The sequence below is a fragment of the Danaus plexippus genome, chromosome 7, assembly GCF_018135715.1.
Source record: "Danaus plexippus chromosome 7, MEX_DaPlex, whole genome shotgun sequence".
Classification (NCBI taxonomy): domain Eukaryota; kingdom Metazoa; phylum Arthropoda; class Insecta; order Lepidoptera; family Nymphalidae; genus Danaus; species Danaus plexippus.
The window spans coordinates 5,648,499-5,669,343 of record NC_083541.1 but is presented as its reverse complement, the minus strand read 5'-3'; the positions used below and the strand labels follow the sequence as shown (position 1 = coordinate 5,669,343).

The 20,845-nt window shown below is 31.3% G+C and overlaps 1 protein-coding gene across 2 annotated transcripts in view; it reads left to right on the top strand.

Moving 5' to 3' along the window:
- The first annotated feature begins 8,074 nt into the window (after positions 1-8,074).
- The window catches only part of LOC116770775 (amyloid-beta-like protein), a 63,466-nt gene continuing 50,695 nt past the window's right edge, over positions 8,075-20,845 (top strand). For both annotated transcript variants that reach the window (XM_032662381.2, XM_032662380.2), the window contains exon 1: positions 8,075-8,216. In XM_032662381.2, coding sequence (XP_032518272.2) covers positions 8,148-8,216 — 69 coding nt within the window. In that variant the 5' untranslated portion in view covers positions 8,075-8,147. The remainder of the gene's footprint in view (positions 8,217-20,845) is intronic.

The following is a 20,845-nucleotide window of genomic DNA, read 5'->3' as shown; positions in this document are numbered from 1 at the left end:
TTTTTAATAGATCCATTAGTTAATTGAATAAAGTTGAACATTAAACTGTCCGGATACAGAGTCTGTATCCGGGAGTAGAGTGATCTTGTTCCTTACAATTAGCATTTCGTTTTTATAAGAACCGAAGTTATCTTGCAGACTTTATGTACTACGTAAAATTATCGATCCAATACATATTATTTGATTAACATATATCACAGTATTAATATTAATACTTATGTGGTGAATATTTCTTTACGTGTGTAAACTTAACCGGTTTGGGTAACAAGTTAATGAACGAGCAAAAAGAAAATGATGGTATCAAATAATTCACAATTGTCAAATATATTTCCTTAATTCCTAATTCCCGTATGTTGCACATGTCCTTGGGCGACGGTGACTATTTCCACCAAGCGTCAGGTAGGTCGCGTCCTTGCTTGTCCCTTTTTTGACAAAAATATATATATATAATATAAAATAATTCGACCCGTCTTAATACGAATTCAACCAAATCATTAATTGTCAGAATGAAAATTTCTAGCTCATTACTGTTGATCTAATTCCTTTTTGCTTATTATTTGTAATTATTTTGCCTCTCGGAGAGCTAAAATTTTTTTTTATGACTATTCAATTCTCAATATTACATATTTAACTCTTAAATATCCTACTCGTTCATCAGCGTGATTAAAATATACAGATGTAAACTGATACAGCGGCCGTTCATTTTTCATTATTGCAGTAAACAAATTTTATTATGCAAACATCGAAGCGCAGAGGGTTGCTAGTAAGAAAATTATTATCTAGGAATCCGTACGTCAATAAATAAATTATATACCAGTTACTTATTTAGACGCCACTGACAGACGTTGAAGGAAAACATCATGAGTAAACCTGGACTTATAAATTCAAATTACAAGTTTGAAATCGCCAATCCGCCTTAAGCAAGCGTGGTGATTAATGCTCTAACCTTCTCCATGTGAGCCTTTGCTCAGCAGTGGGCTCCGATAGGCTGATGATGATGATAACACTTACTAGATCTATACTAGTTAGTTAGTGTGTCTGAATGTGGCAAAAATAAGTTATGTTTGTCCCTTAGTACAATTTATTTTTTTGTTATAGCAATCTTCAGTTATAAGTTAATTTATTAAGAGTCTCACTAAAACTATAGACTCCTATATTTTTCAATACAGAACCCTCGGATGCTAAGTCAGTTTGTATTTTTCACAGAAATATCATAGAGTTTTATTAAAGTATAAATTACGACGTGTTTTTTTTACTTTTCTAATGTGTTATTGCATACTGCTGTGTATTGTGATATCCATTATATTATAACATATTTATTTTCATATAACAATAAAACTTTTGTTGATAATTTAATTTTGTTTTAAGTAACTCCGGCTTAATCCTTTATTAGCGTTACTTCACTGTTACTTTGAACTTATTTTATATATGCTTCTGGTTGCATGTGAATTCTTAAAGTAAATTTTACTGATACAATTTACCTCCTCAATATTATTATATTCAAGACATAATAATAGATATAAGGGCCCCTACAATTCAATATATTTTCACGTACCTACGCTGATAAATGTAGGTCAAGTGAGCGAAAATTGAAGGAGCCAATTAGGTTATATGTTCGTTATAAATCTATTTACTTCTATGTTATCTAATTATTGTATTTATTATATTTATATATTTCATATATTTGCGTAGAAATTATTTAATTAAATTAATTTTATATCATTATACATACATTTATCTTGTATTATATTACAGGGAATAGAGTAAATTTGTGATTTTTTTTTTGTTTAGAACACGTCTGTCGTTACGTTTTGAAACGGACGGTTGTTCTGAAATTTTGCATATATATTGTAGAGTAACAGGAAGGAACGTGTTATAGGAAGGAATAGGCGAGGGATGAACGTAAGAGTTCCCGCAGGATATACCAAGAATACCAAGAATACTCTGAAGGTAGAGTAGCAAAATCTATAAAAACTAAAACACACTCAATTGCAAACAGAATTACAAAATGTTATACACAAATAATATTTATTATAAATGTATGAGAATTATAAAAAAACAACAATTATTTTAAAAGTAATATATGAAGTCGCATTTGTCTGTATATTCAATTTAACAGTCGACAACTGGTAAGGGGAGTAATGCGCTGGGCGATTTTTTTAAAGTCGTTGAATTCCGAGCTGTTGGTATTGATTTCGTGAGTCATATACTGAGTTACCCTGAACGACTCAGTTTTATTTGCATAAATTATGTTTTATTGACACGCCACTAGAAATGCTTTTAAAAAATTAATTTTATTTCTACACCTATTTATAGATTTCGAGACTTTGGCTGTCTGAATTGTGTCAAGGCTGTATAATTGGAAATTCACCAACGAAGGTGATATAACATAGAAAGGTACTATAAGTATAAAGTTATAACCATTTTCTCTGGCTAATATTAATTTTAACATAAATTATTGTTAAAAAAATATTGTTCGTAAGGGGATTATAAAAGATATACATTTGTTTTAAACAGTATATATGTATATTTAATGTGTTTAGTAAATAATTCGTATATATTTTCTGAAATATTTTAAGCTCAACACTTAAGAAGAAATTTTTAAAGTGAACAAAAATGAATTACAAAGCAAAGCTGTAAATCATAAGATCATAAATTAATGTGAAAAACGTAAGCTTTTTAATGTAACGCCTGTCGGTTTAATGTAGCAATAATAATTTTCCTGACAGTTTAATATAGGAACAATTCAACAAATAGGTTACAGGCCCTTGTATTAAGGAGACACTAGACGTATGAAATTATTGTCCGAACCAGAGCTGTCAATAGCGAGCCAAGTCTGGTAAAGTCCGGTCATTAGACATGCGACATACGAAACAATTGTATTATAATATAGACTATACGTTGTTATATAATCTGTGTTCAATTACAGAAATAAAACGTTGTACCATTCTGTACAGCCAATGTCGAGATTTTTGCGTAATATAATGTGACATTAGTTCTTTTTTTATTATTTTTTTATGTCATGTATAATATAACTTTTTGTAATTTATATTTTATTATTAAATGATATACAGTTAAGTCATTACGTATGACTGTATTCGTTTTATTTCCCGGACGTTTCCTCCAAGGGATCGCTTCTGTCGTATGTACGGGGGATGTAGAATGTTCTAGATATTTGAATGTGTGACGTCATACATCCCAGACGAACTGTTATTCAGCGATTGTGCCTTGTATAGAAGCGCAAACTAAATATTGTTCAATAATTATAGTTGTTTGTTAATAATATATTTCAGATTATAACATTACTATCTAGATTAATTTGAGGGGTCCAAAATTATATAGATCATTGTTTAATATCAAAAAGACACAATTTAAATCTTTATATAAGATGAATAATTCGGATCTTTGCCTTATTGTGGGTGATCGATAACATTGACGTAGAAGGAACAGTAATCATTTGCTAAAGAAAAATTCTTTGTTTGATAATACGTATTGTGATTTACTAAGTGTGTAATAATTTATTTTTAAAATTCTTGTCTTGTCTGCCGTCTGTTCCGCCTCAACTGCTTTATTATTGAGGGTCTATACGTGAGCTTCTCATGCAAGTAGGTACTATACAACCTACCTCACCTCCTATAAGCGTCCGATCACTAGGCAGACACTTAGATTTCCTATGTCTTGCACTGTCTAGACTACAGGGATTGCTTTTCTTATTTTCAGTGCAGATTAAATGTGTACTGGGAAAGTTTTACTCCGTAAAAAGATCGAAGTCTTGTTTCTTTAAATTGGTATTATTTTTAAGAGTCAGCTTTTAAGATTTTTTGTTTTTGTTAAACTCAGTTAAATAATACATTATATAAAAAAACGTCAGTTTACATAATAACCTTACATAATAAGTTTATGTAAGCTCTGCTTGTCTCTTTGGCTGATGATCAACATTGATGGGATTCTATACTAGACTTACCACATGTTTTCGCCCTAGTTGTGTATTTAAAAAAATTTAAAATAGTAAAAAAGTTGATTTAAAATTCCATACAACGTTTATCTCTGTTTTGTTGCTTATATTCTATATTTATATTTTTGTACTTTTAAGTTCAATAACTGAAAGAAATATAAAAATTTTAAGCGACTTAATCGAATCGTTTTAAATTTTTGTAATAAAATTCTTTCATGTTGGTTGTATTGTTTAATGTTTTGACTAGACAATGTTATCACAACACAATGAAAAAAGAAAGGAAAGAAAAGAAAAGAAAAGAAAAGGAGCCTATTAAAATTTATAAATGTTTAATTTAATTTATATATGAACGAAATAATAAATGAAATGTAATTCAAGTGTAAATTATTACTATCGCCATTTTGATCCAGTTGTTTATTGGAGCCAGCCTCGAGGGTGTATTGAGATTATTCTGGAAGGTTTTTGGTTATAACATTGACATCGATATATTAGTTCCGCAATAAAGTGGCAAAAGATGCGGGCAGGACGCCAGTGTTACGTATGTTATGACTTGAAACAAAACTATAATGGCACTTTTTCACTGTCATGAAACTATTTATAAATTATTTGTGAAGATTTAATTTAATTTAATATAATTTTAGTCCGTTCCCAAACTTGCTCAAAGTTATATTTTTAATAAATACAATTTTAATACCATGTCATTGTAAACAAAAGTGTCATAGACAACGTTAATTAATTTTATAAATTGTTTAACGAAACAGTCACAGGGTTTTCGGCCATGGGAATAATTATGAGTGACATTTAAATTGGAGTTAGATGGACCATGGAGGGCCATTGAAATGTTTGCTCGTTGTATAAAACCTGCTATTTGTTTTCTTAGATATTTTTTATTGTGTTTAGTTTTAAAATGTCAATTTACAAGAAGGTTTTATTTGATGTGATGCTTGCAATAAGAAATTTAATAATTGAGCTAGAATATTCTTTCTGTTCACGATTGTTTGATACTCTATATACGATACAGAAAGAAAAAGATACAGAAAGTAACTTTGTTATTATTTAAAGCGCGTCACAAAAGTGTACGTATTAAGAAAAATAAAATAAGATCCAAAAACATTGTGGACTCTATATTATTACAAAAAAAGAATATACTAAAGTGCGATCTCTGCTCCGTGACTGAGCTTCAAATAAATTAAAATATTGCTCGTGGTTATTTAGATTGCAATCGATTGTTTGATGTCTGGCGTATCTACCCGTTTTATTGTAAGCCTATATTGTGATAAATTAAAAGCATAACGGTCAGATTTTACAAAGGTTTTTTGGTATTTCTGATAATCAAATGAACAGGAACGGACGGAAGAGTTTCCGTCTGCGAAAGCTAGTCTAATGACGTTTCGTGTGGTTTATCTCCGGTCAGAAGCGATTTTCTTTATTGTCAAAACAAATTCAATGTCAAATTAAGTAATTCATATATAGCATTTCCCTAGAACGTATCTAAGCTGCATCTGTGAAACGCAGAACAAACAAAATTTCTTCATATTCAGGCTTATCTACATAAATCGTCGATCTTAAATATTAACGAAAACGAGTTCAAGAGTTAAGTGGAATTTGGAAGCATTTGAGCGTACTTTTAACCGACGTCAAAAAAGGAGGATTTTGAATAATTTTTTTTATTGACAGTATGAAGTTTAAGTCATATCTTTTCATAGCTTCATAAATATCGAAAAAAACATTATAGTGAATATACAATACGGATAAAAGAAAAAAAATAACATGTTTTTTTTTTTATTTCACGTCGATCAGCTCTGGCAAGGGCTTATATCGGATCTCGATACATATACATATATGATATAGATCCGTTATGCCGTTGATATTAGTGGATTATATATTAATTTCGTTTAGTTAAACATTGAAAACATATTAAAAATATATCGTTAGTAGATATAAAATACAAATGCATTCGGCTTTTATGTGTAGGCTATCAGATATAGAATTGATTTAATCAGTGATTAATTATAGTTACGACAAACGAAGCGTTAAATATGCGAATTTAGTTCCAGTGGAGCGGAAAAACTTATATTACTTAGTTAATAATTCGATTTTATCTTTTGGTTACAGTAATTTTATTAATAAATTATTAGGTATATATATATATATATATATATATATATATATATATATAAAACTGTCTAGTAACTGTCTAGTATCAAGACTATATTTGTACAGAGGAATAAAGTGAATTTTGTAATTAGTTAACCTTATTGAAAATGACCAAAACAAGGCTTTAACGGGTCTCCCAATAACTGTGGCGTTTAGAGAAGCAATTGAATTAAGGAAGTGGAAGATATAGTGAATAAAGTATCAAGAACTTTTCAGAGATAAGAACTTTAGTAATAAAGAAGACGAGAAAGAAGTAGAAGAATCCTTATTGGAGGTAATATGATATTTTTTATGAGATTTTATTTCAGTATGCTTACTCCACGTTTCAATCAAAATACAAAACATTGACAGTCTTCGTTCATAAACCTTCAATATCATTCGTTATTGAATGACAAACAAGAAACGCTCTCCACGTAGTGTGGAAGCTTGTGCTAAAAGACGGACTCGCACTTTGAGTTGTATGTTTTATATAGATTTCTATTATTACACGAGATCCAGATAATAATAAGAAAAATAAACTTTTACAAAAAAAAAAAAAAATCCATAAATATTATTGTATTCGTTTCGGATATTTTGATTATTTTTTTTAATGCTGTCCAAATCATAAAATAAAAAAAATATAATTGTAATTATTAATGAACGAATGACTTGACAGAGGTATATTATTTTTTGTGTCAGTTACAAATAAAAAAAATTGTTTATATAAAAAAAAGTATAATTAAATTGGCTCTATAATTAATGTGTTCTTTCCCGCCATCAATACGATATAAATCACTTAACTAGTAACCATTTTTTTCTAATGGGTACATCTAGTTTTCTGACATTTGGATTTTTGACAACACCTTTCAGTTGAAATTTTTTAAATGGAGTCTCTTCTCTCTAACTCATCAATAAATCGAGTATAAATCAATCAGAAACATTACTTTATACATTTTCATTATATTAAAATTATCTGTTCTTCACTTTGTTAAGTATATTGATAATATCTGTGCTATATAAATATACTACAATAATTCTATTTGTCTGTACGTAATTTATATAAAAGGTTGTTTATTGATGTGTATCTGTGTGTAGATCTGTGCAGTGGGAGGTTGTAGGCGTGTGTTATGTAACGATCGATGCATCAAAGAATTATATTGTACTATATAGGGGAATGTTTTTGGTATGTAATATTATCCGTATTTTGATAATATTTAATGGTTTATGTTATTTGCATGGTCTAGATACAAATTAGCTCCGTCAGTGTTGGGTGAAATCTAGATAATGGTTTTAATTCTAGTGTAAATGATCCAGCCTCTACAAGTATACAAAGGCTGAACAAAGACAAGGAGATTGCGGTGTCTAGATTCCTTTAACGTTCCTCGCCCTTTGTGCTGCAGCCTTCCGGAGTCAATCTTCAGCTCTTTATGAGACTTTTCCATGCTCTTTTGTCTATTAGCTGCATCTGTAATAGAACGTAGAAGCTGTTAAAGCTGTTTCGGTTTTTTTTTTCCTTTTCTTTTTATATAATGAAAATAGTTCAACAAGATCGGATCCATAATGCCGGTTTTAATTTATTATTTTCTTAATTAATATCCAAAGTTACAACAGTGACTAATTTAACGCGTGCCTTTTCTGAATTAGGGATGTCGAAAGAAGTTGGTTACGTTGTAAATCATGCGTTTTCATGCTCTATTTATATAGATGCTATTTTTTATGTGATAGGGGTGAAAATTGTATGGCAGCTTATTAAAAAACTGATGCCTCATCATCGGGAAACCCAGACAGGGGTAGACGAAGACAGCATTCGTGATTCGCTTCGTTATAGAAGTCCTCTTGCATTGCGTTCAAATCGCACTGCGCATGCGTGTTCGTTATCCTGCCATCCCTCTCTAACATATGGTGTTCCGAGTCTATCCCTGTCGCTCCCGGGATGGTCGATATATATGACGCTAGGTACGCGTAGAGGATCGTATTGTAGATTAGTACGCAGGTTTGTGTCGTCTTGCACAAACGTCAGTAGTAGAACGGGAACCGAAGCGGATCAGCGGCCGCAATGATGTCGCGAGCCGTACTTTTTATTAGTGTTTTTACTATATTTTTGGAAGTCCTTCACGCTAGCCAGGTAAGTTCGGGATTTATTCCGTATGTATAAGGATCGTTGTCGTATGGAGAGCGGGGGCGAGCCGGGTCCAGTAAGTCTAAAATCGATTGAAGCATTCAGAAATGTTATTCAAGTCAGCCGTTAAATAGCATAACCGTCTGTTTTCAGCCGCGGATGGCGTAAAAGTTTTTAACACCTACTTCGTTAGCGTTTTTTTTTTTTACATACGTTTGCGGCTATTGCGTAATATGAGGCTAAGGATGAGAAATAAGGTTTATGTTATTTAAATGAGAATAAAACGGAAATTTAAAAAGGGTTGTAGAGTCAAGACTTTATTAAATGGGAACCGTTTTTTAGGTAAAAATCGTAGCGGCGCATAATGTTATAACAATTATTTTTAGTTTTATTTGTTACGTAATGTTTTTTTAGCTCATTTCCGATAAAAAAATGTTATCCTTATTTAAAATAGTATGTATTATATAATCATAAATATATTTATGTATATATATATTCAAAATAATTCCAATTATTGATAATTATAACAAAAACGAAAACCAATAAATGGACTCTGTACGAAGCTAAAGAAATTATGGTTTTTGTTTCTTAATGTCTTTATAAGGGAAAGAAAAGTCACGAATAGCAATAAAAAATAAAAGAATATTTTTTATGTCGAATGTATGCTAATGGATGGTTGCCATTTTGGTAGGAAATTAAAAAAAAAACTCTATATTCAGTCGCTGTCGGCTAAATGTAAAGGGTGTGTTCATTCAGTGGCTAGTATCGCGTGCTCAATGCCGACTAATCTTGTTATCGTGAAAGAAACGAAACGTACATTACCAGACGAAAAGAATCATTATCAGCACGCGCTATCGATCTTAACATATAGCCACGAAGGAGCATTTAACTAACTCCAGTATATATATATAAGATTCATGTTCTAAAAACTGGTCGATCGAGATGACATTGACTTTTTAATGAAGGACAATTATTCACATATAGAATTTTTAATCTGTTTTTAAAAATATACATATTTAACTATTCCTTTCTGTTAGTTTTGACATATACACGCTATAAAAGCTAAATAAAATTTAATAAAAAAAACAATTTCAATGGAGTTTTCATTTGATATAATGAAAACATGGTGCTGCACCCGTCTTCTCTTGCGAGAGTGTCCTACGCCATGTTTATTTATCTAATTTTCCTATAAAATTGTCAGGCTCAATATTATATTATGAGGAAGTACATTATGAGCATAATAGCGTTACACGAAGGACCGCCTCCATCAGAGACTTATTCTCCTAAAATGTTCAGTCTCTTGAACTATCGGGAGATGAAGTTCGGTCTAAATCGATTAACTCAAAGCACAAACAAAGTTATATCAATATTCAAATTGAATCTAATAATTAATTAAAATTTCTAAAACTATATCAATAGTTAAATATTCTTTTCTGCTTTCCGTTGGACGTCTTTGTCTCGAATGTTCTTTATCAAGGACCTAAAACTTCCAGGGGAGCGACTTCCAATAATTAATATAATTCGTAATTCACAGAATTCTGATTTATATTCCCTTTGATATTAAAGTATCAAACTCGAACAGACTTTTTGACATTAATGATAGTATTCAATGTAGATGAATATTCTTCATTTGAATATTCTTTGTTCACATGAAACCTTTTTGGATGAACGTTTGACGGTTAGCAACAGAAAAAAAAAACGCAAAAAGGATATATGTATATATATTGCTTTAATGTTTTTTTTTTTTTAATCTATATAATAATTTAATATTGATAGAGTTTTGTAAGCGCTGTCACGGCGAGTGGGTGCTCTAACTTTATAGAGCTTTTAGTGTGTGAAATTGAATTTCGCGCAAGCAGTGTTACGTTGTCGCTCTAATGTCATAGTCAAGACAAGTTATATATATATTATAATATTAAAACATCTATATAATATTTTTATGACCCTCATTTGATCTCAATTATATTCTTTGGTGAAATTATTGAATATTAATTCTAGATACGTCGTTTTAGACCACGTTTATATAATAAGATATTTTCGAAAAAATCTTTTTATTTTTTCTGTGTCATGCAATCTCATTTAGAATATTTAGGCTCTTTTTACTTTTGAAAGTATTTTAGTAACACTACAATCAGACACCTTATGTTATATTCTAATGTCACAGATTAAAAATGGATTTATTAAAATAATAAGTACCGTCTTACTTTAAATAAAATCTTTTTTTTATTATTATTTTCAATGATATCGTTTAAGAAAATTTAAAACACTCCATATACTAATGAACTAATTATCTGTATTTCATAGACGGATCTCGGATCTGCTATTTGAATCTCATTAGGTTAAAAAAAATCCTTTCAACTAGTGATGACGTCAGCAATGTATGACGTCAGACATACAATGTCAATACATTAGCAGTTTTTTATTCAGAAATTTTGTCATATAGAATTAACGTAGGTTATTCGATATGGAACGCGAAACGCTTCGTTTGTAGTCTGGCGATGCGATCCTGTGGTAACCATAGATCTCAATAGATTTATAACAATATTGTTATATGCAGTAAATATCTATGTTTAAAAGTAAATATTTAAAATCGCTTATTATTTTTTAATTTTTCTTTTACTTAGTGATTTCTTTTTGGATATTTTACGCATTTTTTTCCGTTGATTTTTTTTGTCATGGACTTAAAAAGTAATATAGATTATAAAAGGTTTTTACCTTCAAATACAAATATGACAATGATTATAATGAATACGATAATATTATATGTTATTAACTTTTGCATTGCGTTTGTTAATTTAAAGATTATATGAGTAGACATGAAAAAAATTCTTGCATTAAAAATATATATATATATGTATATATAGATGAACCGCTGCTAAATATATTTTATTAACATATAGTTCTTATAAAGAACCTTACAAATAAAATTAATACAATCTTTACCTTAAACAAATAAAAAGCATATTTTTTTCTAAATCTGGAATCTTAAATGCTAAGACATTTCGATGCAAGTACTTCTTATTGACGTTATTGTGCTATCAACATTCCGCTGAAAATATCAAAATTTTATTGATTTTTAACAAAAATAATGACCGGGTATAAAAAAAAATACTTTTATAACAAACAAACGTTTAAAATTCAATTAAAATACAAAAATAATTTCATTTTATTAAAAGCATTATTAATATCGTTAATAATTAATTGCCGTCGTTTATAAGTCAAGTGCAGGCAATAATGAGGACTCCAGTAAATACCTTCTTTGTGAGAATTCATTTCATATTTCACATAATAAGTGCCCTTTCAAATAATGGGCTTGACAGATGACAGATTGTTTTTTTTTTTTTTTGTAAACGTGAATAATGCGTACAAGGTTTATGTTTTGAGGAAAAATATTATTTTTAATCTATATTCAAAATAATGAGAACGCTTGTAAAACATACTTGTGATATTTTAAGGATTAAATTTAAAGAAAGGTTGTGATAAATGTAACGCAAACCCAAAATTGTAAAATTAACTGTCTTATAAAGTTTCCTTTAATTCACTTGCGTCTCATAAATAAAGGAAAGTTCTGTTTATGGTGCTGTAAAAATACTATAAAGTGCTAGCGGGAATGTCGGGTACATACGGCCAGCATACCACGCATAATACCTTAAAATAAAACTTTTGTTTTAGGATCATCTCTAGTATCTGTTGTTTATTTACATTTAAATAAAAGCCATTAAACCTTTTACTTTTATAATTGTAATAAAAAAATTCAAAACTCCCTTACTTTTAATTTACTCCCTTACTTTTAATTTTAATTTTATATTTATGCTGATGGTATTATAAAAATTAATACCCTTTACACATATTTTAATTATAAAAATATATTTTTTTTATATCTGTGATATATAATGTTTTATTTTAAATGTCAGATTGTGACAGGTTTTTTAATTAAGATTCAACTAAGGAGTTAGTAATGATTAAAACATTTGCATACAACGAAGAGATAGTATTTTTAATTGTCTCCGCGGCGGTCCTGTCCTCGGTATGATAGATTATCGTGACAAATAGTGTTAAATTAACTAAAAATAATTATCTGTGTCTGTTGCGACACAGACAGACATACACTGAAAATTAGTAACTTTATTCATCTCATAATTACAGATACTAAATTAGAAACAATTATTTCTTTTATAATAGCATTTCATATATTTGAAGTAATTTTTAATGTTAGGACTTTCGACTCGGACCGCTGCTGGGCTTGATAATGTTTTTGTAAGGATTTGGAGGCTTATTCATAAGGCTGCGAATGTCATTACTTGGCGGCCATTATTGCCGCCATTGTTTTTAATACTTCTGACCGGCTTTTGTTTTTGTATTGGATGAAACATTTGTATGAAATTTGAGGGTACATTTAATTCCCTTTGTTTAACTCTTCGCGGTCATTACGATGACAAATGACATGGAAGTGAATTGTATGATTTAGTTTAAATAATAAAATTTCTTTATTAATATTATTCTCGCATCAAAAATATATTCATCTCGAACAGAATATGTCAGTGGCTTAATTGACACTTATTTCTTTAGAAATTCTAATTAATTTCCTGAAATTGGAACATTGGTAAAAATCAAACATAAATCTATGTAGTCGTATGTTGGCTGCTGTTTGTTTTTCTTGTGCACCTGCAATGCGCTTAATTTGACCTCCTGCAGAGATAAGAGCGGAGATAGCATAAACATTTATTTATAACTCTTTATACGATCTCTTTGATGTAATAAAGTGGGTTTTTGATTAAAATATATTTTATTATTATAATGATATTGACATGTACGTTGACATTCGTCTGTTTGTTACGGTATAAGTATAGTCCAGTGAGTCTGATTGTAATAAAACGTACATAAGCGTGACACCGATTATAAGTGCACTTTCGTATGCTAGATGCAGGACTGTGAACGTAGTATGGGGCAGTAACTAGCTGAAATAATGACCTGGAGTACGACAAAGAAACTATTCTTACTTTTATATGCATACGTATATAACGCAACAAAAATGAGTCTTTCTTTGGAGCTTAAACCACTATATCCATGCTTTAGACTTAAGCCTTGAGATCTAAGGTCATGAAATATGCGATTTTTGAAGCTGTTAGTTTTGGTGGAACATAAGTTTGTTTTTATTACTTTTATTCTTAAAAGCAGAGTTTTAACGTCAATATCAGTACGTTACTGTTTAATTTTATTGTTAAAAATTAAAGAATATATGTATGTATATTTCATTATCATGAATGTTCTATTACGATCCTTTCACTAGATTTTAAATCTTTCCAAAGCTCGAACATGGTATTGTCATTCACAATAACTGCATTAAATTTTCGGAACAACGCGTTTAAATTACCACCCGCTGGTTTCATGGCTTCGTCACTTCAGACGCTACCAGCGGGAGTTTTTATGTAGCCTTTTGTGCTGTGAGTATTCTCTCGCTGAAGATACGCTGAATACAGCTAGATAGTGATACTTTAAGATTCATTGTATGAAACAGACAAATCAAATGTTCTCGCTGTAGTGTAATTGCACCCATTTATGCATTTAACAGCTGCGCTTTGTTCTCTGTAGTCATATCTTGATATAAAATTCGATATAAATGCAGTATATAAAATATAAGCATGATATTTTAATTCTCGAGAACATAAGCAATATCTTTCAACATATAAAAATAATCTCGAGATCGTTCCCAAGACGTAATACACGTTAGTAGAATACGCCGCATGTAGGCCATCACTATTGTACTCTAAGAGGATTACAACTTCCACATCTTTTAAAAGGATTTTTCATCATAACTATCTCTCACGTGTCGGTCCATGTACTGAATGATGCGGCTTTAAATTTCATACATTTTAATTTTGAACGCTATAAACTTTCCGAGAGTGGCTTCCCGTTGAGTACTCGAATCAGCCGTACACTTTTCATAATCCTAACGGGTAACGTTTAGGCGGTATTACCGCCGTAATAAACACATCACTATCTTTTTATTACGTTATATATGTATTGAATATAATGCACACGTAATATAGATTGTTGACGCCCAAGGAATTGATTTAGTCAAGGACGACATCATATAGCAACAAAAATCCAATCTTATCCTTTACAAGCTTCCAATATAATAAACCTTATTAGCAATCTTTTTATCAAGGGGATAAAGATTGTTATAATATAATATGCGCCTTTTTTACTTCGTAACTGGAATCCAGTTTACTTTAGAGTGTGTAAAAAGTGAGTTGTGTATTTCTTACGACGGTTCCCAGGCTCCAGAACGGTGATCACCTGGGAAACCTGTCAATATGGCTAGATTTTTTTTCAAATATCTTATCACTTATGGTCTAAAACACGTCTTAGATGAGCAAACTGGTTAGTTATTTTAAACAGGATTGACATTTAGTTCTTATTGGTATTTAAATAAAACCTTTTTTTAAGTGAAGACTAAGTTCGTCTTATGAAAAAATTGCAATATTTTCTATTTTTGAATTCATAAAGTTATTGTGATAATAAAAATTATATCTGTCGCCATTTATAATTTTTTTTTGAAAAATTTCGTGGCTCTATATTATTTATTTAATTGCAAAAAAGTCAAAAAATGGAAACCAAAAACAGCTTTCTAATAAGTTATATTGACCATACATAAACCGCTTATGTTTAACATTCAAAAGTAGGTGTAAAAGGCAGTGACTAAAAAACAGACAAAAAAGTGACAAGATTATATAACTCCACAGTTTACAGAAACTCCATAGAGTTTAAATATATATAAACTCTTTTAGTTTACGTCTATGATAGAGTCATGAAAGTACTTCATGCAAGACGGATTGTAGAGTCTCTTGCCATATGATAAATCCCGATGTTCTCCATCTTGTCAAAACATCTTAGACGTTGTCACATTTTAACCGGCTCTGTTGCGTTTAGAGCAACGACACATCGAAAGCCGGATTATAACAAACGCTTTATGTTCCAAGCTCGACTGACGTCACTGATTCACTAGATGAAAGCCTAAATTGGCTTTAAATCAAAGATAGCCAGCACAAACCCAGCTCTCGAGCCAACCTTGTTATAAGACATAATACGTATCGCTTAATTGTGTCAGCCGTCCACAAAATGGCCAATGGAGCGGCAAATAGAGCCTTGTGCTCTATTTCACCTGACATTGATATCCAGACGATCTAATCCTCGAATTTTACTCCGAACTATCTTGCGGTCGCCGTCTGAAGATAGTGACCGTGATTGATTTACTTGCACACTTATTGAATGATATAATAAGTCGTACTACGACGACAATATAAAAATGTGTTTAAACGAAATTAATATTACGAGAGACAAGCGTTGTCCCCATGAAAAAATATTAAACCATATAAATGGTAGCCTTCATATTTTTTATGTTGTACGTGACGTACACAAATGAAGACGTAATAATTTTGATACCTACCTATAGTTTTATCACAATACGTAACATATATCTGGTGTAGAGCTAGACAGCTATAGACGTTCCAATCCCAAACACTGAGATGGTATTTGCTCTCCTCACAGACATCGCAGACCGTCTATTTGGCTAACGCAAACTATACAGCTTTATATAGCCTTCTGAACTGAACAGATGCTATATTTAATAGCTTGTATTCTGGCTGTTCCGGTTGTACTGTTTTGTGATTGGTCCAGCAATTCATTTAGATTTTAAAGCAAACCTTTCCATACTATCACGTTTAATTATGAGTAATCAATTCATCAATCAAGTTTTTCACATACGAATGCTTTACTATATGAACTTATAAAGGAAGTTCCCGCTCGTTAATATTATTGACCATAGGGATAGTCTGATAGCGTAATTACTCGATTCAATTAGAGCGCTATTCGCCAGAACTGCTCTATATGTGCTAGTCAGCTTTCCTGGATTAGCTTTCAAATCAATACGAGAACGGTATTCATCTGGTATGCGGTTTATAAATAGAGGAGCATGTATGTAGCATATAGATTAAACAATTCCAACGATCCGCTTATATAATAGCTAATGAATTCCATGTTTAAACATAACTTAATATTTTACAATAAAAAAATTCTGATGATATAATTATTATAAATTATAATTACGTCATTGAAGTTCATCAACTTCTCGGTTTAGGTATACGTATAGAATAACTTTGAATAATGAGACGATATTGCAAAATTACGTAGAATTACAAAGGTACAAAGTTACGGTCATAGATATGTTAACCTCGGGATATTTTCTTCATTCAGCTTATATATTTTTTTATATTATATTTGTTATTTTTTATATAATGTAATAATCATTTGACAGTTCTATCCTGAACCCACTATCTTTTTACAGCTAACTTATTCTTATTTTCGTTTTCAAATAAGGTTCTAATATTCTGTGATTTAAGTAACACACCCGCTAAAACCGGTTTTTCATCTTTCCTTTCTTGTTTTTAAATTTTAGAATCCTATGTAACATGACGTACAAGCCTTATTTTAAATATTTTAGTATACCAAATATACATCTTAGAAATTAACTAATATACATATGTATATAAATACAAGTATAATTAACACGTGTGGGACTATCGTTTTTATCTCGTTGAATCCTAATTAGTTTTCATGATATCACTTTCATGTGTAATAATTTAATTACGAGTCCCGCTGAATGGACATTTCACTGCATATTTCAATCGTGAGCAATGATTTTTATCTGCACAGTAATATTTCGCAAGCGTTAAGCCTTTAAAAGTTTATTAAAGTGTACTCGCTGATGTTGCAGCTCGTTTGTTTTGCTCTTGTTTCATCGATTTCATATTGATTTTGTGTAGAACCTGGCGTTTACTTTTAATAGTTATATTCTAATGACTATTTTTTCTTTTATTTTTCCTGGTCGGTTGCCTGGAAGACATCGCTCTTTAGCGATAAGGCCACCAAGATTATACTATACAACTATAATACTGTAATAATTGTTAATTTATGTGTATACAATAAGAATAATTATTATAATTTATACGAATGTATAGTAGACAAATGATGGGTCCCAGTAATTGCTTTTAGTTTTCACAAAATTTTATATTATTAAATAGATTTAAATGTTCATAAAAAAAAATGTTTCAATATTTTTTCTTTTGCACTCAAAACTTCCATTATCATAATATACAAATAATCACTACATGAAAGATCTTAATTGGTTTTAAAAATCGTTTACTCTCATTTAACATGGTTTAGTATGATGCAAATATCATATGTACTAGTGGTCGATACAAAAAATGTTACAAAGGTTAGCAAAATACATTTTGTCGAATATCTTTTAAAGCTTACTTTTAAAAAAATTTAAAGAATTGGAGAGTAGTATGTATTTAGATAAAATCAAATTACTCGGTCGTAAAATATAAGAAATATTTCTATGCTATATAGCATGAAACAGCAGGACGTTAAAAATGTGAGCGTTGCCATTTTATAGCAAGGTCCATATCTGAGCAGCAATGCGTTCGTTCCCGTCGCCCCTAATGGTATTATAAAAGTTTAATGGGATTCCGTACGAGATCTCTCTGATGGATTCTACGCCACTAACTGATAGAAGATAATCTGCATGAGCGCCTAATGGAAGGATTTGTCTGAGATTCGGTTCGCCGTGACAAATTTTAGCAATTGCTTTCGGTTTTAATAGTAACTGTATTTTGAATAAAATTAGGTGGGCCTTTAAGACCGCGGATTGTCTGTCTGTGTGCTATATAAAATGTTTAGTCTTCGAAGTCGTTTTGAAATACTATTTATCCTTAATTTTTACGTTATTGTTAATTGGACATTTCAATAAATTTGTGACGTCGTTATGACAAAGATCTTAGTTCAAGTGACTCGCTACGAAACGCTCGTCACGGGCATCTTTAATAAATTTATCTCGTCAAGGGGAATATTAAGCAAGTTTAGGAACAAATTACGGACACAAAGTTGCTCGCACCTTCCAAGTTCTGCCGTAATTACCGTGGCATTTGCCCTAATGTCCCCTCCGAGCTCACACCATTTTGTTACAATGTACAAGCCATATCACAGTACCGTTTTGGCGCAAACGAGCATAGATAACCGCTTTATTGCTTGTCGTGTTGCCAGAACTCTATTCCATGTTTGGATGTTATATCTCAGAATCAATATAAACATTCAACCCGACTCACGGCGTCAAGTGCAATTTGTATTTAATTCTGTCTGAACAGAGCTCTTGAACGTTCTCAAGTTCCATTAAACACAATTTTATTATCATTCCAGCGACCATAAAGCACTCCGGGCTACAGATTCCGTTGAATAAAACTGAATTATTTCATAGCTCCGACTCGGGAGTTTCGTTGTGGAAACCTAAAGCTACCGTATCCACCGTTTATTTATTACATGTGAATGTTTAAGAATACTAATATCACGAGACCAGTTTGTGAGGTTGAACGTTTCGGACGCCGATAGCCGTCTCTTAAAACATCTGATTTTAATTGAACTTATATATATACGAAAATTCGTTTTACTCGTAGCAGATGTGAAAATGGATTTTGGTATGTTTCATTATGAGGAAACTATATGGCGATAAGGACGAGCCTTCCGTGAAAGGCTTAGTGCCAGGCTCGCAGTGGTTGCTAGAAGTGTCACCGGCTCTGCTGTGAAACGGAGCATGTAGGTTAAGAGCCCTCGTCGCTTTGTTAGCTCGCTGTAATCACTGACGGCCCTCAGTGGCACGCGACTCAAGGGCTCCTGGCGCACTAGCGTTTTGTGCATCTTCTCTTCGCACCAGCTTCCTACTTTTGGATCCTGTCCGTTTGATGATCTCAGATATATCAAACGTTTATCGTTAAAAATCAAATGATTTGAATGTATTTAATTCAAAATATTATTCAAACCATCTGGAAATATAGCCATTTGTAATAAAAATGGGAAGAGAAAGCAGCATTATGTAATCACACAAATTCGGTTCTCAGATACATGTATGTATGTATATTTGGCGGAAATCCAATACTAACAAGTAAAACACTCTGCTGTATGCAACGTATTTCTGCGAAAACAAAAAATGTGAATACACACGTAATTAGTATATTGTATTCCGATTCTATTGTTGGTGAACCCAGCTCGATTTCTGACAATATCAACAGAAGCAGATAGTAAATTCGAATGTTACTATTCTTTTGGGAAATTTATTTTTGCTAGAAATTGCTGTCCATCGACTTACGGATTTATAAATTTGGTTGTAAAGATTGTCCTTTGTAAACTTGTTTTATTGCTGCGCTGGGATATGTAAGTTTTTTACTTAATTTATAAAAAAAAACAACTTTGTTTTTTTAAATAACTTGTAACGAATCAAACATTCAACAAATATAACAGAAAAATATTTTTCGGAAAATATAAGAGTATTTAGAGTCCAACATATTATTTGTGGGTTTGGGACTGGTACCGTTGAATATTATTTAAAGGGATTCAAAAACCTAATAATGAGGTCGGTTGCTTGTCCTCTGAGGGGATTAAAGGGAGGGAGGAGAAGCGGACAGGAGGAGGGCGGTAAGGGGGTGGTAAAACTCATTTCCTAGCTGTCGACGGAAGCTCAGCCGGCCAATAAGCACTGAAAAATTGTATTCAGAAATGCCTGGAAATTTAAGATCTCAAATTTGTATTTCCTTTCTGCCGCTCTAAAAACGATTTATTTCCTTCATTTTTTAACAGCACTATTTTTTTTTCATCGGACTGAGTATTGGTATTCATAAGTAAATTGAAGTCCGGGTTCCTTAGCTGGGTCTATATTGTAGCTAAATGTTCCATTGAGGGTTTTTTTATCACGGTCACAGGTCCTGGCAGACTTCCAGGCTTGTTGGCAGCGACATATGTAGGACACCAAGCACTAACAAAACCTGGGTGGTATATTTTATTCGATTTGTTTGCCAACTTACACTGTGATTACATGGCAACCATATTCATACAGAAATACTAATTTTAAGAGAATATTCAACACATATTTTCCATTTCCTTCTTTACGTGAATATTTGGTATAGCTCACTTCTCATATTTAAGATCTATTTCTAAGTTAGTTACTATTCAGGTCTAATTGAAAATTAAGAATAAATGTAATCTTTATTCTAAGTCTAATATCTAACGATGTTTATAAAACATGTTAAAAACTTTTCCATGTTAAAAAAGGGGACATGTTTACTTTGCTTAACATAAACTTTTTTTATAAAAGACGAGCGCTTAAAGTACAAGCGAAGTCACGTGCGAAACCTCGTTATAATAAAAGTCGCTTTAAAATAATGCCATTTTGTGAAGTGGTTCATGGATTTAACAGAACATTCTTTAGAGTAGAAAACGTGCCTCTGAATGGTTTAAAAAATGCATGGAAATTTCTGAATAAAATTCCTAAAGACAGCAAGCACTAGTTCAAAGCGTCTTCGAAAGGGGAACAGAGAAATAAATAATCATTTCTCGTATCATTTGCTCCAGCACTGCATGGAAATAAAACATAGGAACATTCTTGCAAAGTCACGGCTTGCACTTCATTTATTTGTGTAGCTTTTGTGCCGTTAGCGACTTTCATACAAAGTTATCTCTCACAGTGAAAATGTTTTGCTTCTAGAAAATCGCTCTGCATACAGAATAAAGAGCTCGTTTGATGA